Source organism: Platichthys flesus, chromosome 13 (genome assembly GCF_949316205.1).
Source record: "Platichthys flesus chromosome 13, fPlaFle2.1, whole genome shotgun sequence".
NCBI lineage: Eukaryota > Metazoa > Chordata > Actinopteri > Pleuronectiformes > Pleuronectidae > Platichthys > Platichthys flesus.
This window is the reverse complement of record NC_084957.1, coordinates 18,611,633-18,632,539: the sequence shown is the minus strand read 5'-3', so window position 1 is coordinate 18,632,539 and position 20,907 is coordinate 18,611,633. Positions and strand designations below refer to the sequence as shown.

Here is a 20,907-nt window from a genome sequence, read left to right as displayed (position 1 = left end):
ATCATAACTGAAAAATAAAACTTAAAACAAAAAAATTAAGGATGCATGATCTGGTTGTTCTCGCCTTGTGTGACTTAATTTTTGTGATCGCTTGCCATCCCCAAATAACTTGGAAAGTGTAATGTAATCAAAACCAATGGCGATGAAGAAGAAAACCCAGAAGCTGCCCTTTAAATATCTGTATGACATTTGGTGAAATATGATACATCTTTCCTTGACTCCCTCATCAATCTCAAACCCTTAAGATAAATAAATCGTTTTTAATTAACCATATGGTGCATTTCAATCTTAAAGCTTCAGTTCCATAAAGTATTTTCATTCTTCAGCATCCAAAAAAGTGTCAAATTAAACTAATAGTCTATTAATATTGCGATTAAATAGGATTGTAGTACAATGATAGACCTATGGATAAGGAGCTATGACTTTTGGGGACAACTTATGAGCAGACATTTCTTAGTACCAACATAAGAAAAAGCCAAAGCTTAAAACTATTAAGAAAACATAAATTATGGGTTGTTAATTAGTTCCCATTTTCTTACAGAGCTCACCATTGGACATTTTAAAAACCACAATTATTACAAATCATGTGATTTGCTGGAAGCCACCAATTACATAAATGGAAATGTCACAATATGTTGCTTGCCGATTATATTGTCATGGTAATCAACACCACAACCTTCAGTCTTCCGGTCATCACAATTAACTAGAGTTGGCGCTGTTTCTGCAAATATCAGTTCAAGGTGGGATATGAATGCATTTTGTATAAACTGACATTGACACCAGAGCAAAAGAAATAAAACATTTGAAAGAAGATTAAGACATACTATATGCTATTTAACAAACTGGAAGCTTCAGTTGAAAATCACAATAATAATTTGACCTAAGTTTAAAGAGTCTATCTGATCTCAATTGCTAGTACTTCCCCCATCTTCACAATGTCTTCAGCCCAGAAAAATCGAGAGTTCACCTGATCAACAATTGACTGGTAATAAGAAGAGAACTGAAATAGACTTTGTGGATGCAGATTATGCAAAAGTTTGAGATATAAATAAGATAGTGCTAAACTGGACAGTCTGAATATGAGGAATAAATACTGCTGCTGATCTGTCCTTTGGGAGATTAATAATTGTTATTAACACTTAAGACAAACTGCAAGCATGTGTCTAACAGCAAGTTAACATGGGTGTACTGAATAAGCTTTATTGCAGAGAACTGAACGTCACAGTATGGAGCTACTATCAGTAAAACCACTCAGTAGCTAACTGTCTACTAGAGCAGGAAAGGGTGGATTACTTTTATGACGCACAAAAACATGTTATGTGTTATCAGTGTAAAAAGGTACACGCTAACTGCAGATGCCATTAGGACTAACGTACAACTGCGGCCTTTCAAACTGAACCGGCTTTGGAACGTTAACGTCAGTGTTATTTAAAAACCATTGTACAGACGGTGAAATCACCATCATTAAATAAAATGTGTGAAACCGTGAATCAGCCTCAATTCTCAGACAGTGCAGGTGCACATACAGTGCACGGTGACGGTACGGTTCATAACACAACGGCACGTTTACAGTCGTTAACAGCTGGTTTGGTTAGTTAGCGCTTGCAGCTAGCTAGCTGCGGCAACTATCGTTCGGTTAGCCTGCAAGGCGATCCGCCCAGACAGCGGTGAAGGCCTCGTCCACAGCCCGCTACGCTGAGGCCTCATTATTCGCTCGGGCCTGACATTATACTTGTCCAGCGAAGCTTATCTACATAACTGGTGAACTTAAGCACACACAGACATTGTGTGATGCCTTACATCATGATCGATTTAAAATCCCCTTCCACAAACGTTATTGTTGGCCAACCAAGCTGAGCATCGACCGTGCTAACGAGAAGCCATCCAGATAAACAGTGGTCGTTATGTAGCCGCTAGCTTACGTGCGAGTGAGCAGTCGAAGGTACATTCAGCTAACGTTTCTATTTTGACAAGCGGCTGCTTGATGTGACTCGACAACTTATTCATTTTCTCATCTATCAAACCAATAGTGCGATATTAAGATTAATATCGTTAAGCTGTCATCACAACGCTCAGGATAAGTTAACACAGATAGCCGTCTTAGATATCCATAAATATGCAAGTGACAGGGGAGTCGTCTATTTCCTGAAATGTAACAGAGTGTTCTGACCTGCATCGACTAACGCTAACTTATAACTTAGCTCAAACAAATCGAAAATAAAATATGGGAAGCCTGGGTGAAATAAAATGTTAACAGCAATGTATATTATGCAAAGCCATTATTCGTGAATTATAAAAATGGTGGCAAAGGGGGAAATAAATTGCAATAACTTGTAAACATACCAGGTTTAAAGGAAATGTTCCTCCTCTGTCTGTAGACAGTGCCGAGGACAATCTGCGGGTAGCTAGCGATAGCTTGGCTCCAGGGAATGTAGCTGGGCGAGCTAATGAAACCACACTGTTAATATCACGAAATGCCGTTTAGTAGCATTGACATTGTCAAAGACCCAGTGAACAGCAGCAAACAGAGAACAAACCACCATCGGCTGAATCACACAAGAAACCCAGACGCAGTTATGTTACCTTGCATCCACTCCCAGCTGACGCTAGCGGTAGCCAGCTAACAATCAGCAGGCAGCGCACCGAGCTAGTTAGCTAACAACTCACCAGGAATTTGATATGACTTCCCCCTCTATCCACGGGCTCCGTCCAGCCTTCAACGATGGTGTCGTCGTATATTACATAAACGTGGCCTATATCGGTGACAGTTTCGCAGGACACAAAGCTGTTACCAGAACGGTCTAATTCCTACGGGTTTTCCCTCTGCTTCTGGGTGTTTTTCCTGCGTCACCGGCGCGGTAACAGCCCCCCTAACTCTGTCTAGTCCGATTTCTAGGGCTTGTCACTTCGGTCCCAGCAGTCACTCACAACTTGACTCGGTTCAACATGGCGGAAGCGCAGTCAGACACAGATGCATCTCAGTAAAAGCGGGACTGACGAGTGTGTGAACTCCGGCGCGCTGCGTTGTCACTGAGCTCGTTTGCACCGCAACCGAGCGCAGTTGGGAAAACACAACGGCTGCTGAATGGAAAGGCTTAAAACCCTGAATTCCGATAAGTGACTCCGGCTCCAGCGGATAAGTTACATCCGTAGCTTGGATAAAACCAGGAGGAGAAAAGGCTGAGCGACCCGACGCACCTGGTTATATCGCCCCCTGTCGCCCTGGGTGGTCATAAAATACATGTGCAATATTTTATATAAACGTACTTCCTTCCGGGTCCAGAGACTGTTTCAGTTTGAGAGAGAGAGAGAGAGAAAGAAACACGTACTGGTTTAAGAGTGAGAAAGAGAAACACACAGACTGGCTGGTTTAAAAGAGAGTGAGAGAATGAAGCTATTCAAGAAAGTTGAAATCTTTCACCTCTTGCAGCTGTCTAATACATTGAAGATAAATTTGGCAAAATTCTGATGTATTTTTTGTGCATGTGCAACAAAAACTGCACGAGGAGTATTGGGACGAAATTTGATGCAGAAGAACGACTAATAATAATAATGATGATAAGCTGTATGGAGAATAATCCAGAGATAAAGAGACAGAGAACGAATTAGATACTAATGGGGCTACTGGCCCCATTGAAAAAGGTGAAATCTTTCACTTTTGCAACTGTTTAAGACAGGGGTCTTCAATGTTTTTCAGGCCAAGGACCCCCAAATGGATGAAGAGATGGAGCAGGGACCCAATGTTTAATATTAACCTGGGCCTAGTGCCATTTATATGAATAGCTACCCTGTTATTGTACATTCAATACTAAGCTATTCAAATAACACACAGGTTCATATATTCATGTTTTTATTTTAAACATGTGCAAGGTACTGGGTGGCAGTGCCACTGCCATTTATAAACATACATCTTGCATACAAAACTGAGCTATTCAAATAATTCACAGATTCATGTTTTTATTTTAAACATACATGTAGAAGGGACAGTGAATCCTCAAGCCATCTGTGGATGGCATACATACTCCCACATTAGGGAGATGTCTGACCCTGATGAGTAGTACACAACTTATCTGACCTTGGATGGATGGAGGTTGTCAGGCCGAGGGACATATCAGCCTCAGGCTGCAGTCTCTACCTGTATTTTTTTCAGGTAAGTGGGTGAGGAAAATTCACTTTCGCAAAGTTATGTGGTTGCAAATGGCAAAAGGCTCATCATAGATTATAGCGTCATATATGTTTCTGGACGTACTGTCAGTGGAAAGTTAGATGAGCTGATCCTCCTCTGTCAAAGTCAGACTTAATGGAAACTTAAGTCTGACTTTGTCAAGGACTCACGACCGAGTCCTTGACATCTGACAATTCAGTGCTCATATCTTTGATAAATCCAAACTTCAGACTATTATCTGTATATTTGCGGGTGACTGAAAGATAACATCTTCTTCCTCTATTTATCCATTCGCTACAATATGTTGTATTCATGTTAATGTTTATTTAAAGACATCTAAATTTGTGGACACTTTTGGAAGGTCTTTCTGGTAAGAGATCAATAATTGGATGAGTGGTTTAGTGTCACATACCTGCAGTACTTCCGCTGACCCCTAGGGGTTGACATCAACGATTCCTAAGATGGCCAGTAGACATGGTCTTCTGCCTTAAATTTTGTCCCCCTATACTCCTCCCTCAGTTTTTTTCACGCATGCACAAAAAAATTCATCATCGCTACTCGGTCGGGAATGGTGTGATCTGACTTTTCGAAGACTTTCGCCAGACAGTTTACTCATAAATTACGAAAAACGGCGGTAAAGAATTGAATGGGAGTCAATGGGAGCCTTCATCAGAGGAACGAGGGACAGTGTCAGTAGTCATAGATCAAAGGCATGCTTGATGTCTCAGACCAGAGGTCCTCAACAGGGGTACGCAGGGCGTCGCAACATATATTTTTGGTAATTTGTTTTTTCAACCAATTTTTCCCCCGAAAATTTAAATGTCTTTAAATAGACATTAACATGAATTCAACATATTGCGAACGGATGAATGGAGGAAGAATACATCATCTTTCAGTCAGCAATGCACACACTGCAGTTCCCATACCTTGCACATGTTTAAAATACAAACATAAATATATGACCCTGTGTATTTTTTGAATAGCTTAAGTGAATGCACCATAACAGGGTAGCTATGTTTATAGCACACAGGCCCAGTTTAATATAAAACACAATTTTGTACAATATAAAGTAGGGGTCCCTGCTCCATCTCTCCATCAGTTTGGGGGTTGCATATGTTTTCACTGCATTTTGCAACATCGAGTTACCAACTGATTGATAATGCATCCCTTAGGTTCATGTTCAAACAAGCACTAGGACTAAATATTGGCGTGGCATAATCAGACCATGCGCTGTAATATATAAATGGGAAAAAGCATAATTAGGGCCCAAGCACCAATATTGCGGAGGCCCTATCGCTTTTCGTTTGATTAAAAATCGCTCAACAGCAATTAATTCCATCTGGTTTAACCGATCATCACGAAATTTGGTACACAAGTGTATCATGACTATACGGGAAATAAGTCCCCAGTACTAATTTGAATAACGCAACAGGAAGTCTGCTGTTTGGGATTTTTGGCCATATTAGCTGTTTTACTTTTCCATGCCAAGGACCCCATATAGCCTAAGCCTCTGGCGGGGACCCTCCAGTTGCAAACTTTTTATAAATTACGTGTGCAATATGATGGCAAATATCCAAAATCAAACATACAGCTTCTTAATATATTTCCCTTAGTTTTATTAATAACTAATAATCTGTATTATATCTGTTACAAGCATTCCTTGTTAGTTCTGTACAGTATATAAATATACATATATATTCTAGTTTTTCTATTTAGTTATTTATTAATAACATCCAGTGTCTGACTTCCCTTATAAACAGTGTTTGTCATTTAAGAATCTTTGTCTCTGTGTATATACCTGGTCCCTCACTAGTGAGAGGGATGGGCTGGGTGGCTCCTACACAGTTTATCTATCCTAGGTTAAATGGCTGTCAGTGCCAGATGAATGTCATTCTCAGCTTGCATACATGCTCTCTGCTTAGTTTTCATTACTGTCAATGTAGAAAAGCCAGACTTGCCTAGGTATGTAATGGCAAATAGAAGAAGATATCTCATACCTCACAGTTTTAGATGCCAAAAGTGATCTGGTTGTCTGATGTTCTTTATTAGGTTTTTTTCTTTTTAAATGTGTCCATTTTTGCCTTTAGTAGGAGGTAGCCAGCTATTTCTAAGGCACACAGCAACTTTCTGAGGCAAACGCTGCTCGTTTCTGATTGGCCTGAGTGGTGTGTGGGTTTTTCCTAATTAAAAGATTGGCATTAGAAGAAAAAAAGAGTGGCATCCAAGGACATAGATTTCAATATGCAGTGATTGACATCTAAAAAAACATATTTAAGTTATATTATATATATCATTTTATTTTCATCATCACATTTCCTCCCCTCTTTTTCCCTTTCCCTTTCCCCTTTCCCACAGTTTCCACGACTCCCCCTGCCGACCCCACCTCCACTTTGTAAAGCAGTGTGCTAGACCAAACAGGAAGTCGTCCATTTTGAATTGGGAGGCCATCTTTCAACATTTACACATGTTGCATTTTAACTCCTTCTCCTAAAGCTTTCACCAGATCAACTTTAAATTCAGTGATTGTAATCTATACTCCATGGAGAAAAGTTATAGTAGGTGTCACACAGTGTTACGTTGCATGGCGTCTAAGGTTGATGATTGGTCTGTGCCGTGTCCAATGAACCTCAAACCTCTTTCCCACGATCACAGTCACACCTGATCAGGTCCATATGTCAATATTGACTCGTTATCACAGTTCCACCTTCTGGGGACAATAAGTGAATTTTTTTTTACTTTGATTCACTGCTCCTGGCTGCTTTACAATTGAAAACTAAAATGAGCTCCGACAAGCCATAAGACCATGTACAGAAAAATATTGATATACTATGAGTTTATGTAAGTAATATTTTCATTGCAATTCTTTTACTTTGATTGAGTATTTTTTAAGTGACAATCGTATTTGTTATTTAAGTGAATTAGCTTAATAGTTCCTCCATCACTGTGGTTACTATCTGCTGTCATCTGTTACCAGAGCAACAGATTAGATAGTGTTCATTTGAAAAAGTCCAGAATGATATAAACTAAGCCAGTAAACACTCTTGACTGTCTACATAAACCTGGAATGACATTTAACAAATATTTCACTTACCCTCTTCAGCCCGCTGGTAAAACAGCTCCTCGCTCCTCAGGGCTCCGGTCCGGGTTTTCTCTCTCCCACCGGATCTATGCTAATCACCCCCGATAGCAAAGATGGCGGCCGAGCGGCGTTGAGACTTCTCCGTTATGGTTCGCCACATTCGTTGCAAGCGTTGACTTTTCTGCTGCGCCGTGCAAACAAGTCCCTGCCGAGGAACTCAGAAAATGTTGTGAGACCTCGAAGAAAACCTTTTTTTCGCCCGGAGTCAAGCCACCGCAACCTGATAGTTTACCCCCGTTGCAGCGCTGGGCGTGCGTCGCCGTAGCTAACTCGCCTGTAGCGTCATTGTAAAATGGCTCCGGTGCAGATCGGGTCAGACGGGCAGCTCGTCCCGCTCGGAGGACCGGTGGTGTCGGGTCCGCAGCCGCCGCCGCCCGGGGCCCCGGCCACGCACGGCATCAGACTGAGCCTGCTGATCGAGTTCCTCATCCAGAGGACCTACCATGAAATCACCCTGCTGGCGGAGCTGTAAGTAGTATTTTAGCATTCTAGGCCTCTGAGCTAACCCGGGTAGCTGGCGGGCTAATGAGCTAACGTCAGTGAGCCCCGAGGATGCTCTTCATCCCGACACCAAAACAAACCTTAACGGGGGAAAAGTGCATAATTGCGGGGGGTGGGGGTGAAGCTGGAAGAGTGTGTTCACATGGGTGGTGTTTCCAAAGCAGATAGCACTGGTATCTAATGTGATGTGAGTGGGCGCACTGGTAAACAACATATCCCAGCTCCTAAAGTCAGCGGCAGCTCATGTTTATTAGTCACAGCTTAAGAGTTTGCGTTGGGTTGTTTATATGTGAGACACCAGATTGCCCTCATCTGTCTGTTTTCCAAAATCCAAAGCTTGTTTTTGTCCCTGCTGCAAACTGACTTATAATCTATTCAAACTCACTGCATGTTTATTTAGATAAGTCATATGATGGGTTGATCATCTTGTTTAATGATAATGACAGCAATTCAATGTTTTCTCTTGTTTTCTATGTTTTTCACAGACTCCCCAGAAAGACAGACATGGAGAGGTATGTGTCTTCAAATTTTATTCTGAAAGTTCTTTGCCACTCACTGCTATGGCCACACACTCTGACAATTTTCTGTTTTGGTTCATTTTGTCATGGTTGTGTTTAGGAAAATTGAGATTGTCCAGTTCGCCAGTCGAACCAGGCAGTTATTTGTGCGTCTGCTTTCCCTGGTGAAGTGGGCGAGCAATGCAGGGAAAGTTGAGAAGTGTGCGGTATGATGTTTTTATTTATTCTTCATCTATTACATCTTTAACAAATTTGCCTATATGTTGCTTTTACAATATAACTATAACATGGTGTTGTAATCATACACATTAACAGCAATCACATACGTTATTACACAAGTCTCGAGAGACAGGGAATGGATTAAACTCCAAATAAAAAAATTCTGAATGTGATTCTTGACATCTTATAGTGTTTTTAGACTATGTTCTCAAATATTTCTCAAAGTGTTCAGAGTAAGAAAACACTGCAACTTTCTCTTGGGAAACTTAAGACTATCCATCTAAATGGTCTCGTCTGGGATTTGCTAGAAACCCAGAGGAAATATTTAATGGCTATAAAATCAAAAAGCCATTATAATAATATATATATTCTACATTAGTAAACTGTGCTGTTTTAATTGTACCCCTCTTATATCAGCGGATTTTGACAGTACACTGCAAATATACTGACTTACCTCTCATGTTATCCATGGTAACAGATGATCTCCAGCTTCCTGGATCAGCAGACCATCTTGTTTGTGGACACAGCTGATAGGCTGGCATCACTGGCCAGAGATGCACTGGTTCATGCACGGTTGCCCAGCTTTGCTATCCCTTTTGCCATCGATGTGCTCACCACAGGATCATACCCACGCTTGCCCACATGCATAAGGGTAAGTTTGTTTAAATTGTGTGCTTGTTAATCAAGAGTCATTTTTGAAAAGATGTTCGGAGATGAAACTTAACACTCGTGTTTCTATGTCTGTGTCCATTTGTGTAGGATAAGATCATTCCTCCAGACCCCATTACTAAGGTTGAGAAGCAGACCACTCTGAACCAGCTTAATCAGATTCTCCGACACCGCCTTGTCACCACAGACTTACCACCCCAGCTAGCAAACCTCACAGTTGGTAAGCAGCTTGTGTGAACTGTCGATGGTATATTTAGACAGGTAGCCATTTTTGTAACTGAATTAGCAGTTCATTGGAAAAGAGAAGACCTCATAAGTATGATTGTGTCTTTATTTGTGTAGCTAATGGCCGTGTTAAGTTTCGAGTGGAAGGAGAATTTGAGGCTACTTTGACCGTGATGGGAGACGACCCAGATATTCCCTGGAGGCTGCTGAAGCTGGAGATTCTAGTGGAGGACAAAGAAACTGGAGGTAAGGCACTCACTCACGGTGGGTACCATAAGCAAGCAATTAGCTGGGAAATTTCAATGCTGACCTTTTTCCTTTCACTCAATTTGTTTGTCTGTCACCTCAATCCCACCCTCCATCTTTTCCTCCTCCCTGTCCATTTTGACAGATGGTCGAGCCTTGGTCCACAGTTTGCAGGTGAACTTCATCCATGAGTTGGTTCAGGCACGTCTTTGTGCTGATGAAAAACCCCTGCAGGACATGTACAACTGCTTGCGTATCCTTTCTTTGTCTGGATACATACACAGATTTTTTTGTGTATGTCTTGCCTGCAACCACTTGGATTTTGTCCCAGTCTGTGAACTACTGCAGTAGCGTAGGTGTGCGTGTGTATCAGAGCATATACCAGAGTATTGACTAGTCAAGCCGACGAGTGCAGCATTGCAATAAGAAACACAGCTGCAGAATGGCATCCTTTCGTAACCCTCTCTTTAATAATTCATTCTCAAATACTACAATGTCCAGTTTTACAGGCAGGGAATGTGCAGTGCTTTTTTTTTACTATGCGTTTCACCCAGCTATGTTATGCTATTTGTTCTGGTCAGACAGACGGAGGCCTAACACTCATCAGTCTGTGGTCAAATGTATAGACAAACAACAGCTTGTTAGCATTCATGCTAACATCAGAGACCCTAATCAAGCATGCAAGCTGTGCAAAGCCCCGCTAATCACAATGCAAATCAGCGCTCGCCTCTGACTTTCCCCGACCAATGCTAGCAGCGCAGTGTAATGTGTCAAAGAGCGGTCTGTGTGGGGCACAATTAGCCCTTTTACCAAGAAAGTGTATGCGTCTCAAGGATGTGAGTGTGTAGTGAATGTTAATGGGAAGATGTGTCTACTTGTATCTCTATTCACCTGGGCGCTGTTTTCTTTAACCACACTGTTTCCAGACTCCTTTTGTCTGTCACTGCAGCTAGAGGTACTTCACTCTCAGACTATGATGCTTATCAGAGAGCGATGGGGAGACCTGGTGCAGGAGGAGAGATATATGCCCGCGAAATACCTCACCCTCACTGTCTGGAAGTAAGACTCAGATTCCAGCACATCAATGGACATGTACACATGTATTCACTCTTATACCTGCCCTTTTTTAAATACTAATTCTTGAACTGATGTTTTCAAAAACATACCAGAATGTATTGACTGCTGCTAACCCTTCGTTTGGTTTCTCAGCCAACAGGTTCTGGGTAGAAAAACAGGCACAGCATCAGTACATAAAGTCACCATTAGGATTGATGAGTCCGATGGATCCAAGCCACTGCAAATTTCTCATGAACCTCCTCTCCCTGCCTGTGACCCCAGGTTAATGGAGAGAGCAATGAAGGTGAAGCAGACTTAATGTAAAAGTCAGTTTGGCTTATTATTCAAACATCTCGTCATTGAATGACGTTGGTTTTCTTTCACTCATTCTCTAGATTGACCATCTGTCCGTGGAGAAACTTTTGATTGACAGTGTGCATGCACGCTCTAATCAGAAGCTACAGGAACTGAAAGCCATTCTAAAGGCCAGCAATCCCAGTGACAACTGTATGTATTTCTCATTTCACTGTTAAACATATTTTTTAGGTATTTGAGCACAACCATAGAAATCAGTGTTATTTGCAACTGCAGCTGTACCCATGTGCCAATTAGTGAAACAATGTAAAATTAAGTCCATTGTTCACTATTTTAACTTTTAAGATTGGTTAATGGACTTAAAATATGGATTTGAACCATCTGCTGTATTGAAGATACTTACAAATGTGTGTTTCTTTCAGCATTCATCGAGACTGCTTTACCGACACTCGTTATTCCCATCCTGGAGCCCTGTGGTCGTTCAGAGTGCTTACACATCTTTGTAGACTTGCACTCTGGCATGTTCCAGCCCATGTTGTATGGACTAGGTAAGTAGGAGCAAATATTAAGTCATAGGGGTTTTAATCAATCATCAATCAATTTAGCTGGTTATTAATTTCGAATGATTTCCAGTCTTATGATTCCACTGCAACTGTTTTGCTTGCTCAGCTCATAAAACTGCTCCTTCTAAAGATCAGTCCATGCTGGACGACATTGAGAAGACCATCAACGACGATATGAAGCGCATCCTTTCTTGGCTGAAGCAGTTGAAGTAAGTCCACCTCCACACATAGAATATTATATATCACTGTTAACTTTTTTTAGCTTGTGAGAGTGGTAGCAGTTTGGTAAACAGCAGTGATTGAGAGCAAACTGTCAAAAGTAGGAGCCACAGTCTGACACCAGATTATAGCATGTCAAATTGACTAACTGCAGTCACTAGCAGGAGCTGTTAGAAGCAACACTTGGCTAAGCAGGTGGCAAAATGGGTGTTGAGATGAATTGCTAGGGCTGCAGTACTCAACTGTGTGAATCCTTTGTGCATTAGTATAATCTACGAACTCTGGACTTTTTGCAGTTTGACATTTTATTAGAGAGACTAACTCATCCTTGCTCTGGCCAGGTTCTGGTTGGGAGAGCAGCGCTGTCGACAGTCTGTGAAGCACCTTCCCACTGTGTGTACTGATGTCCTCCACCTCTCCAACTCAGCCTCTCACCCTGTTGGGAACTTGTCCAAACACAAACTCTTCATAAAGCTCACACGTCTTCCGCAGTACTACATTGTGAGTTCATAACCAAATATATCCCTGAAAAGAGCTGATCTAATATAACTTGAAGAAAATGGCACAGCAAAGTTTATTATGTCACTCTCATCCACCATCTTGTATTTTTTTATCTCTTCTTTGTAGGTGGTGGAAATGCTTGAAGTGCCTAGTAGTCCGACAGCCTTGCAGTACAAGTACTCCTTCCTTTCTGTGTCTCAGTTGGAAGGAGAGGATGGACCCATGTGTGCTCAACTATTGCAGCATTTCAAGCCCAACCTAGAACACCTTGTCCAGGACACTTCAGCAGTGAAAGGGGCCCGACCTGGGACTAAGAGAAAGGTAGTCATACATAATTGCATCATAATGTTTTTTCTGTTTTTTAATCTACATTGTGTTTATGTAGCTGTCAATTCTAGACAGGTTTGACCAGCTAAGACAATGTGGTTGGGAAAATGTAATAATAATGATATGTCCTCCCTCAATGCTGTCCACAAGGCACAGCTGACAAAGACAAACATTACAAAACGCTCTAGCGCTGGTGTAACTAAGGCAGCTATATGTGCAGGCCCCATTCCTACAGCAATGCAGCAACCCTCTTTAAATATATGTGCCCTGCTCGATATGGAAAAGTGTGTGTTCTGTTAATGTGTTTTTCTTTCATTCCTTGTCGCTGTTTAGACATCATGTGATCAGGGGGACCCAGAGCCCAAAAAGCCGAAGCGGTCCGGGGAAATGTGTGCGTTCAACAAGGAGCTGGCTCACCTGGTAGCAATGTGCGACACCAACATGCCTTTTATTGGCCTCAGAACAGAGGTAACCCACAGTGCTCAGACAGTGCAAATCATTCTGTGTTCCATGTCTGCTTTAAACCCATCAAGTATGGCAATCACAGTCATGGGTTTTCTGGTTAAATCGGCATGTCTCTGTCTGTCTTTGTTTGAGTAGCTGTCCAACATGGAAATTCCCAACCAGGGCGTCCAAGTGGAGGGAGACAGCAGCAGTCATGCAATACGTCTGCTAAAGTAATACTCACAGCCAAGAGTACATTTCTCAATATGATAAACCTTGTCGCAATGATTCCGACTATACAAAATATTGGTTTTATGTGGCAGGATTCCTCAATGTAAAGGAGTAGGAGAGGAGACCAGGAGGGCTTTAGAGCGTTCCTTACTGGACTGCACCTTCCGACTGCAGGGCAGGAACAACCGCACCTGGGTGGCTGAACTGATGCTGGCAAACTGTCCTCTCAACAGCACACACAGCAAGGAGCAAGGTACATAACACGTACACACAATTTTATTTATTTGACCTTTGTTTACCTAGGAAAATAGGATCAAGATTGAAAGTGTCCAAGGAACCTTTCAGATTAAAAGCTCAATAAAATAAAGTATATGATTGTTTAAGCTCCAATAGTAACCACACCCTGTATTGATGTTAAACGATGAGCCATGAGAGTTTTGCTAAACATATGGCTTAATGCGAATAAGGGAAGTCTGCATCCTCCTCTAATTGAACCCGTCTGTTTCCCTTTAGCGTCTACACGGCACGTATATCTGACCTATGAAAACCCTCTGTCAGAGCCGGTGGGTGGACGGAAGGTTGTAGAGATGTTCCTGAATGACTGGAACGCCATCAGTCAACTCTACCAGTGTGTTCTCAACTTTGCTCGTGCCCTGCCAGGTATAAACTTGCTCAACTGAAAAGCAGATTGCACTTCCATTTATAATCAATGACTGTGAGAATATGTTACTTTTGTTTAAAACAAACATTGGCATATAGACCATGTTTAATTTATCAGATTACAACACTACATATAGTAAAGGTGTAATCCCAGGCTTGGTGTCACCAGTGCTGACTTAATTCCTTGCAAAAGAACCACACCCATCTAATGCAGCTGCATGTTGTGACTTCTTCTTCCTTCCAGAGATGCCATCTTCCCTGAGCCTGTTTTCAGAGGTGCGGCTGTATAACTACCGCAAGCTGGTGCTGTGCTACGGCATCACCAAAGGAAGCTCTGTCACAGTCCAGTGGAACTCGAGCAGCCAACGTTTCCACCTTGCCCTGGGAACCGTGGGACCCAACTCTGGCTGCTCAAACTGCCACAATATCATCCTCCACCAGCTACAGGAGATGTTCAACAAGAGCCCCAATGTGATGCAGCTGCTGCAGGTGCTGAAGCAAAAGTGTGATCACAACATGCATTTGAACTCGTTAGATCTGGATCAACTAATCATTTCATAAGTTTTACGTTTACATTTTATTCTCTCTTCATGCTACTTTCAAACATTGCTTTGTTTCATGTTTGTTATTTTTACATCTGTACTTTTTCCTGTGTCATTTTCTGACCATCTTTCTATTTGATTGTCCTCCTCAGCTACTTTCTGACACACTGGCCCCTCTTAATGCAATCAACAAGCTGCCAACAGTGCCCATGCTGGGCCTGACCCAGCGCACCAACACTGCCTACCAGTGCTTCTCCATTCTACCCCAGTCACCAACACACATCCGCCTGGCTTTCCGAAACATGTACTGCATCGACATCTACTGTCGCAGCCGCGGAGTGGTGGCAATCAGAGATGGAGCCTACAGTCTCTTTGACAACACTAAGATTGTAGAGGGCTTCCATCCGGCTCCAGGACTCAAGGTATAACAAGCTCAGAGATATAGTCTTATTTCAACAGTAAATCTGTTTGATGTTCAACAATTTTAAAGTGTTTTACATCAACCACCGTCCTTCCACTCTTTCCCTCTTTCTAGACATTCCTTAACATGTTTGTGGACAGCAATCAGGATGCTCGCAGACGCTCCGTCAACGAAGACGATAACCCGCCCTCGCCGGTCGGTGTGGACGTGATGGACAGTCTAATGAACCAGCTGCAGGCTCAGCAGCAGCAACCACAGCCGATGAGAGGGGCTGCGGGAGGTGTCTATCCTCCTCTCACTTCACCGCCACCAAATTACCACGCTAATGTAACCTCTTCAGCATCCATGATGCCCACCCAGTCACCAGGTAATGGTACTTGCTTTGCGTGTGTGAGTGAGTGTGTGAGAGAAAGCGTGTGACTGATGAAGTGTTTGTGTAATCTTTGCTTCTCATGCTGCCATAGAGCGTTATGACCAACAACCCATTGTTTTGGTATATTTCACATTACTGCTTTTCTGGTGACGTGAGCTTTTGTTGTGTGTATGTCAGAGAGAATGAGGAAGCGCAACCATGTGTGCCCATTTTTCATTTTGTGAAACCATGAGATCTGCTGAGTTCTTCATGCAACATGCACACACTGCGCAGCCGAGAGGGAACAAAGCATGCATTCAGTTCTGCTCCTTCCATTCCTCGCCATCTCAGCCTGCCAGCCAGAGACTACGGCCCTTCCGCCCAGCTCTAGTGTGTGTGTGTGTGTGTGTGTGTGCGCGCTTGTGTGTATGTGTGTGTCAGTGTATGTATGTGTGTGTGTACGTGTATGTGTGTGTGTGAGGAGAACTTGTCAACCTTTGAGTCTGATGAGCCCTTTGGTGTGTGCATGTGTGTGTGTATGCAGGGAACATCCATGCCTCTGGCTCCCCTAGTGGGGCTCTGAGGGCCCCCTCTCCTTTTGGGCCCACCCCGTCTCCATCTTCCCTGGGTATAGCCATGAGCCAGACCAGCTTTGCGAGTCCCCACGGTAAGCAGGAGGTGGTCCTTTTACCCTGGCCCGGTGGAAATTTGGGTCTGCTGGGCAAGGGCTGGAACGGGCTGAACTTAACATCTTTTTAAGACACTAGGCTGCAAACATATCACAAATAGCCTGTAGGGTACGGGCATACAGTGGGCACACAGTGGTGTATTTGTCTGACTGCGTCACTGATAGCCGTCTCTGGTTCAATCTAGGCGCTCTGGACCCCAGCTCTCCATATGCCATGGTGTCTCCCAGCCATAGGGGTCAATGGCCAGGTTCCCCCCAGGTTTCAGGGCCCTCTCCTGGGGCAAGGATCCCTGGAATGTCTCCTGGTAACCCATCTCTGCACTCACCAATCCCTGATCCTCATTCTCCACGTGCTGCGACCAGTAAGATCTACTTTCTCAGTGTTGCCTCATATGAAATAATTTAACCAGTTCAGTTGCTATCCAGAACATGCTGTTTACTCATTAACAGCATCTCTTTTTCTTTTTTTTTAGGTTCCCAAATCATGCCCACCAGTATGCCTCCACCCCGCAAGCTACCTCAGCGCCCCTGGGCTGCCTCCATTCCTACCATTCTCACACACAATGCCTTGCATGTGCTTCTGCTACCCTCACCAACGCCCTGCCTGGTGCCAGGCCTGGCAGGAAGCTACCTCTGCTCACCGCTGGAGCGCTTCCTGGGTTCAGTGATCATGAGACGACACCTGCAGAGGATCATCCAGCAGGAAGCCAACGTGAGTGTTGCCATTTGATGATTACTCGTTTGTTTCCCCATATATTTCCATATCTGTTACACTCTCTTCTCACTTCTACTCTGTTAATTCTCCTCCAGTTGTCCATTGTGAACTCCAATGAGCCTGGAGTGATCATGTTCAAGACGGACGTGCTCAAGTGCCGGGTTGCTCTCAACCCAAAGAACTACCAAACGCTGCAGCTCAAAGTCACTCCAGAAAACGCAGGTCCCTGGTCGCAGGAGGAGCTTCAAGTGCTGGAGAAGTTCTTTGAGACACGGGTATGTAAAGGCAGCATGAACTTAGAGGTCCAAAAGTATATATATATATATATATATATATATATATATGTTTCTCTGCTACTCATAATTATTAAAGTTTTCTGTTAATCTCTCAGGGATATATGGTCCCCTTTGCATTTGATTTTAAAATAATGATAAAATCTACTCTTTTATATTCGTTTGATGAGCTGTGCCTTTAAGTTCACTGACGTAATAACAAATGCTCAGTCATTGTCTCACATATTACATTTTTCCATACTTTTCTTCTGTTGCCCTCTTTTTAGGTTGCTGGTCCTCCCTTTAAATACAACACTTTGAATGCCTTCACAAAGCTACTGGGGGCCCCAACTAACATCCTGCGGGACTGTGTGCGCATCATGAAGCTTGAATTGGTGGGTAGCAGTTTTTATATCAAAGGTTGATTCATGTATTCACATATTATGATTTGGTGCGAGACATGCTTGTTTATTTATCAATTAGTTTTATTAGCCGTTAAAATAGATTCTAGATATTACCACAAAATGTAGAACATGGAAAAAAAAACAATGGCATCCTCTTTTCAATGTCTGACTTCTTTTGTTGTTGTACTAAACTGTTAACTAAAGAAAAAATAAGCAAACATCAGTTACCTTTTGATGTATTTCTTCTTTGCTTTATGTGAACCCCTTTAAATTGCATCTGTGCTTTAAAAATGCCGGATTTATAAACGTTCCTGGTGTCTCTCTCCTCAGTACCCCGACCAGGCCGCTCAGCTGAAGTGGAACGTCCAGTTCTGTCTCACCATCCCTCCCAGTGCTCCTCCTATCGCTCCGCCAGGGACCATTGCTGTGGTGCTCAAGTCCAAGATGCTCTTCTTTGTAAGTCTCAGCAGCTAGCTCTCCAAAAGTAGGACACTTCTACCTGTGAAGCATCCTCTGAAACGCATTAACCGACCTTACCCCATGTCTGTTTTGGCTCACAGTTGCAGCTGACCCAGCGTATCCCAGTGTCTCAGGAGCCAGTGACCATTATTGTTCCCATTGTGTACGACATGGCCACAGGCCTCACTCAGCAGGCTGACATCCCCAGACAGCACAGCTCCTCTGGGGCTGCAGCACTCATGGTCTCTAGCATCCTGAAGAGGTTCAATGAGATGCACCCGGCAAGACAGGGTGAGAGGCGACACTCGCAGATAATGGACACTGAATGTGTAAAGCAGAATTTATCACATTGTTTTCTTTCCTCACAATTTCTCTTTTCTCTTATTTCAGGTGAGTGTACAATATTCGCTTCCGTTCACGAGCTGATGGCCAACCTGACGCTGCCGCCTGGCACTCGTCAGTAGTAACAACAAACTCAGAAACTGCACTGCAACTCAACTGGAATCCCTTTGAGACCGCGGGAGGGTCCATCCCTGAGCTGAAGAGTAACAGAGTAACAATTATGGTCCCGAGACGTAAAGAACCCCAGCATGCGTCCTCTCTGCTTCAGCCACTGGACTTCTGACCTGATGTGTTACCGCTGTCATGAAAGGGAGTACAATATGTACAGTCATGGAACACAGTCTTTATTCTTGAGAGAATCTTAGAAAGAAGATTTGCTGTTCAGGTGGATCCCAGAAGAGGATCATGCAAAGGGATATAAATGTTATTTTTTCCTCCAGGTGCACTTGTAAACAAGATTATCTATTGAAATTATGGTTGTTTACGAAAATATGTACATTATTGTATATTTCGGTGTTGAAATTAATCAGGTGAGTTAGAATTTTGCTAGAGCCTGTCTTCAGTTTTTCTTTTTTTACTACGCTATTCTGATATGATTGTAGTATCAGATATATTCCTCAGCACACTATTTAAATGCTTTCTTGCCTTTACACTGTCGAGACCTCTGGATTTTTATTTCAAACTCTCCCTTTGGATACTGTAAAACTGTGACAAACTTTATAAGCCAGTTGTATTTTATTAAGATGCATTTTGAGTCTCAATTGAAAGATTTGAGACTTCTTGTCTGACTTTGTTATTTAATAAACCAAGCCCACAGCTGGTTTGTGCTTTGAGGAGCTTCCACTGGCAGCAGTACTAAAATAATTTGATCATTTATTCAAGTAAAATATACCATACAACACAATAAAAACATGCAAATACATTAAAGTTCTGCTTTAGACAAAGTATAGAAGTTTTTTCCCAAAAAATGGAGATGATATAAAATCAAAGGTGAAACTACTCATGCACAATAAGTCCATTCTGAGTGTTATATATTTATATTATATCATGATTATTATACGACCGCCTGCAGACTGCTTTCGACACCTTGACTCTTCGACTCTTCTCAGCACAATTTGTTAGTGACCTGAACACTTAAATGTCAAGAGTAATTTTTTTTTTTTTATTATTGATGCATTAACATGTTAACATTTTTCTGTCAAGATGGAGACTTTTGGCTCTGTTATTACAGGATTTGGCAGTTTAATTTGTAACAATAACCATCATAGTTTATGAACCGATCTTAATTCTAAAAAAATTTAAATGATGCCACTATAATTACGTAATGAGTGGATTGAAAGAACAGTTATTTGTATGGGTAGTAATGTCATGTACAGACACAATCTTTTAAAGAAATATTCAAACATTTTCTACTTTGACTCTTAACCCTGTTTTATTACCTCCACCAAGGAGTTTATATATTCGTTGCAATGAAAAGTTTCCAAACCGATTTTAGTGAAACTAAGTATGATTGTGACATGGAACAAAGACGAACCTATTCAATTTAGATCCGGATCAACACATCTTTAAAGCTCATTATTTATTATGTCATGTGGATTTAACAAATAATGTGCTGAATAGAGAATGTGTTAAATGGGTTTTTATATATAAAGTAATAGGTAGAACTAGGGCTACGTTGTAGCACTTGCGGGCCCGAGCACCCGCACGTTGAAGCCTGTTGCGGTCGGTGGAGAGAGCGATCGATGACCAAGCGCACATCATCGATCGAGCATGCACTTCTCCACGTTGCATGCGTTTTGCGCTCTGCGGCAGTAGGTTTGCCAGTAGGTGGCGCCATCACTATTATTACGCACAGACATATATATCTGTTCATGTTGGCGCTCTGATGTAGCGTGAGCAATTTTGTGTCAATTGGACAATGTTAACACAACTTAATTTTCACACTGATCAGTAGGTGGCGCTATGACCCTGAACTAATATTTATATGTGGAGCTGTTCAGATCAGTATTGTGATCATAGGTCAGTAGTTTGGAGCCGGTTGGATAATGCAGAGTGGATTAACAAAGTACTTCCTGTTTCCTGGCGAATCAGTAGGTGGCGCTATGACACTGAGGAAATATTGACACATAGAGCTGTTCAGGCTTGTACTCTGACCATGTGACAGAAGTTTTGTAGTGATAGGACAATGCACAGTGGAGTTATGATAACATCGTGTCCTTTGGCGAAGGAAAATCCTTCGCCGCACATCAATGTTTACACGGTTTGAGGAAACGTCACAATTCTGACCATGATCTAATGACTTGACTGATCTGATATGAGCTGTATATTGTAAATCAGCCAGGAGCAGTTCATCAAAGTATAAAACATGTCACTTCCTGTAGCCAGCAGGGGGCGCTGTAATTTCAAGTCATAATTTCTGTGTAGATGTCATCAGGATGGCACCCTTGTCTTACATGTCTAGTTTGGACTCGATTGGACAATGTATGTCCGAGATACAGAACCTCGTGTTTTGATGGCGTTTAATCAAACTCAAGACGCCACGCCACGGTCACACGGTGTGACGAAAGGTCAATCTCTTAATCACTTTTTATCTCCATCTTGTTATAAGGGCACTGATCTTAATTTGAAGTTAATCTGATGAAAGCCCTGGGACAAGTGCATCAAGTAAAAATGTGGAATATTGAAAAAAAATGGCCACTTAATCCAAAATGGCG

At 42.4% G+C, this 20,907-nt stretch overlaps 2 protein-coding genes across 8 annotated transcripts in view; one reads left to right on the top strand and one right to left on the bottom strand.

The window, feature by feature from the left end:
* The window catches only part of usp9 (ubiquitin specific peptidase 9), a 35,522-nt gene extending 32,444 nt beyond the window's left edge, over positions 1-3,078 (bottom strand). For 4 of the 5 annotated variants that reach the window (XM_062403344.1, XM_062403346.1, XM_062403347.1 and 1 more), the window contains exon 1: positions 2,668-3,078. The gene's annotated coding sequence lies outside the window, so the exon portion shown is untranslated. Of the gene's footprint in view, positions 1-2,343; positions 2,445-2,667 lie in introns of all 5 variants that reach the window. The other variant, XM_062403345.1, reaches the window with a different exon arrangement.
* A 4,279-nt stretch (positions 3,079-7,357) lies between these two features.
* Positions 7,358-19,120, top strand: med14 (mediator complex subunit 14). 3 transcript variants are annotated; one of them, XM_062402725.1, is made up of 29 exons: positions 7,358-7,772; positions 8,291-8,317; positions 8,424-8,529; positions 9,021-9,194; positions 9,302-9,431; positions 9,554-9,682; positions 9,828-9,935; positions 10,609-10,741; positions 10,892-11,042; positions 11,134-11,245; positions 11,476-11,601; positions 11,747-11,825; positions 12,177-12,336; positions 12,463-12,657; positions 12,997-13,131; positions 13,264-13,340; positions 13,431-13,591; positions 13,852-13,998; positions 14,243-14,487; positions 14,693-14,962; positions 15,076-15,328; positions 15,858-15,980; positions 16,187-16,363; positions 16,475-16,713; positions 16,812-16,991; positions 17,276-17,383; positions 17,723-17,848; positions 17,953-18,142; positions 18,242-19,120. In XM_062402725.1, the coding sequence occupies exons 1-29, from the start codon at positions 7,597-7,599 to the stop codon at positions 18,313-18,315; spliced, it is 4,311 nt and encodes a 1,436-aa protein (XP_062258709.1). In that variant the 5' UTR covers positions 7,358-7,596; the 3' UTR covers positions 18,316-19,120. The 3 variants fall into 3 exon arrangements, with proteins under 3 accessions (XP_062258709.1, XP_062258708.1, XP_062258711.1); XM_062402724.1 differs by having other exon boundaries at positions 11,723-11,825; XM_062402727.1 differs by lacking the exon at positions 15,858-15,980 and having other exon boundaries at positions 11,723-11,825.
* Positions 19,121-20,907: the final 1,787 nt, after the last annotated feature.

Bases quoted from the DNA above. Each gene is read 5' to 3' on its own strand.
- med14 (XM_062402724.1), top strand. From the start codon at position 7,597: ATGGCTCCGGTGCAGATCGGGTCAGACGGGCAGCTCGTCCCGCTCGGA. The intron at 8,318-8,423 runs GTATGTGTCTTC...GGTTGTGTTTAG, and splicing joins AGAAAGACAGACATGGAGAG to GAAAATTGAGATTGTCCAGT. The intron at 13,132-13,263 runs GTAACCCACAGT...TTGTTTGAGTAG, and splicing joins TTATTGGCCTCAGAACAGAG to CTGTCCAACATGGAAATTCC.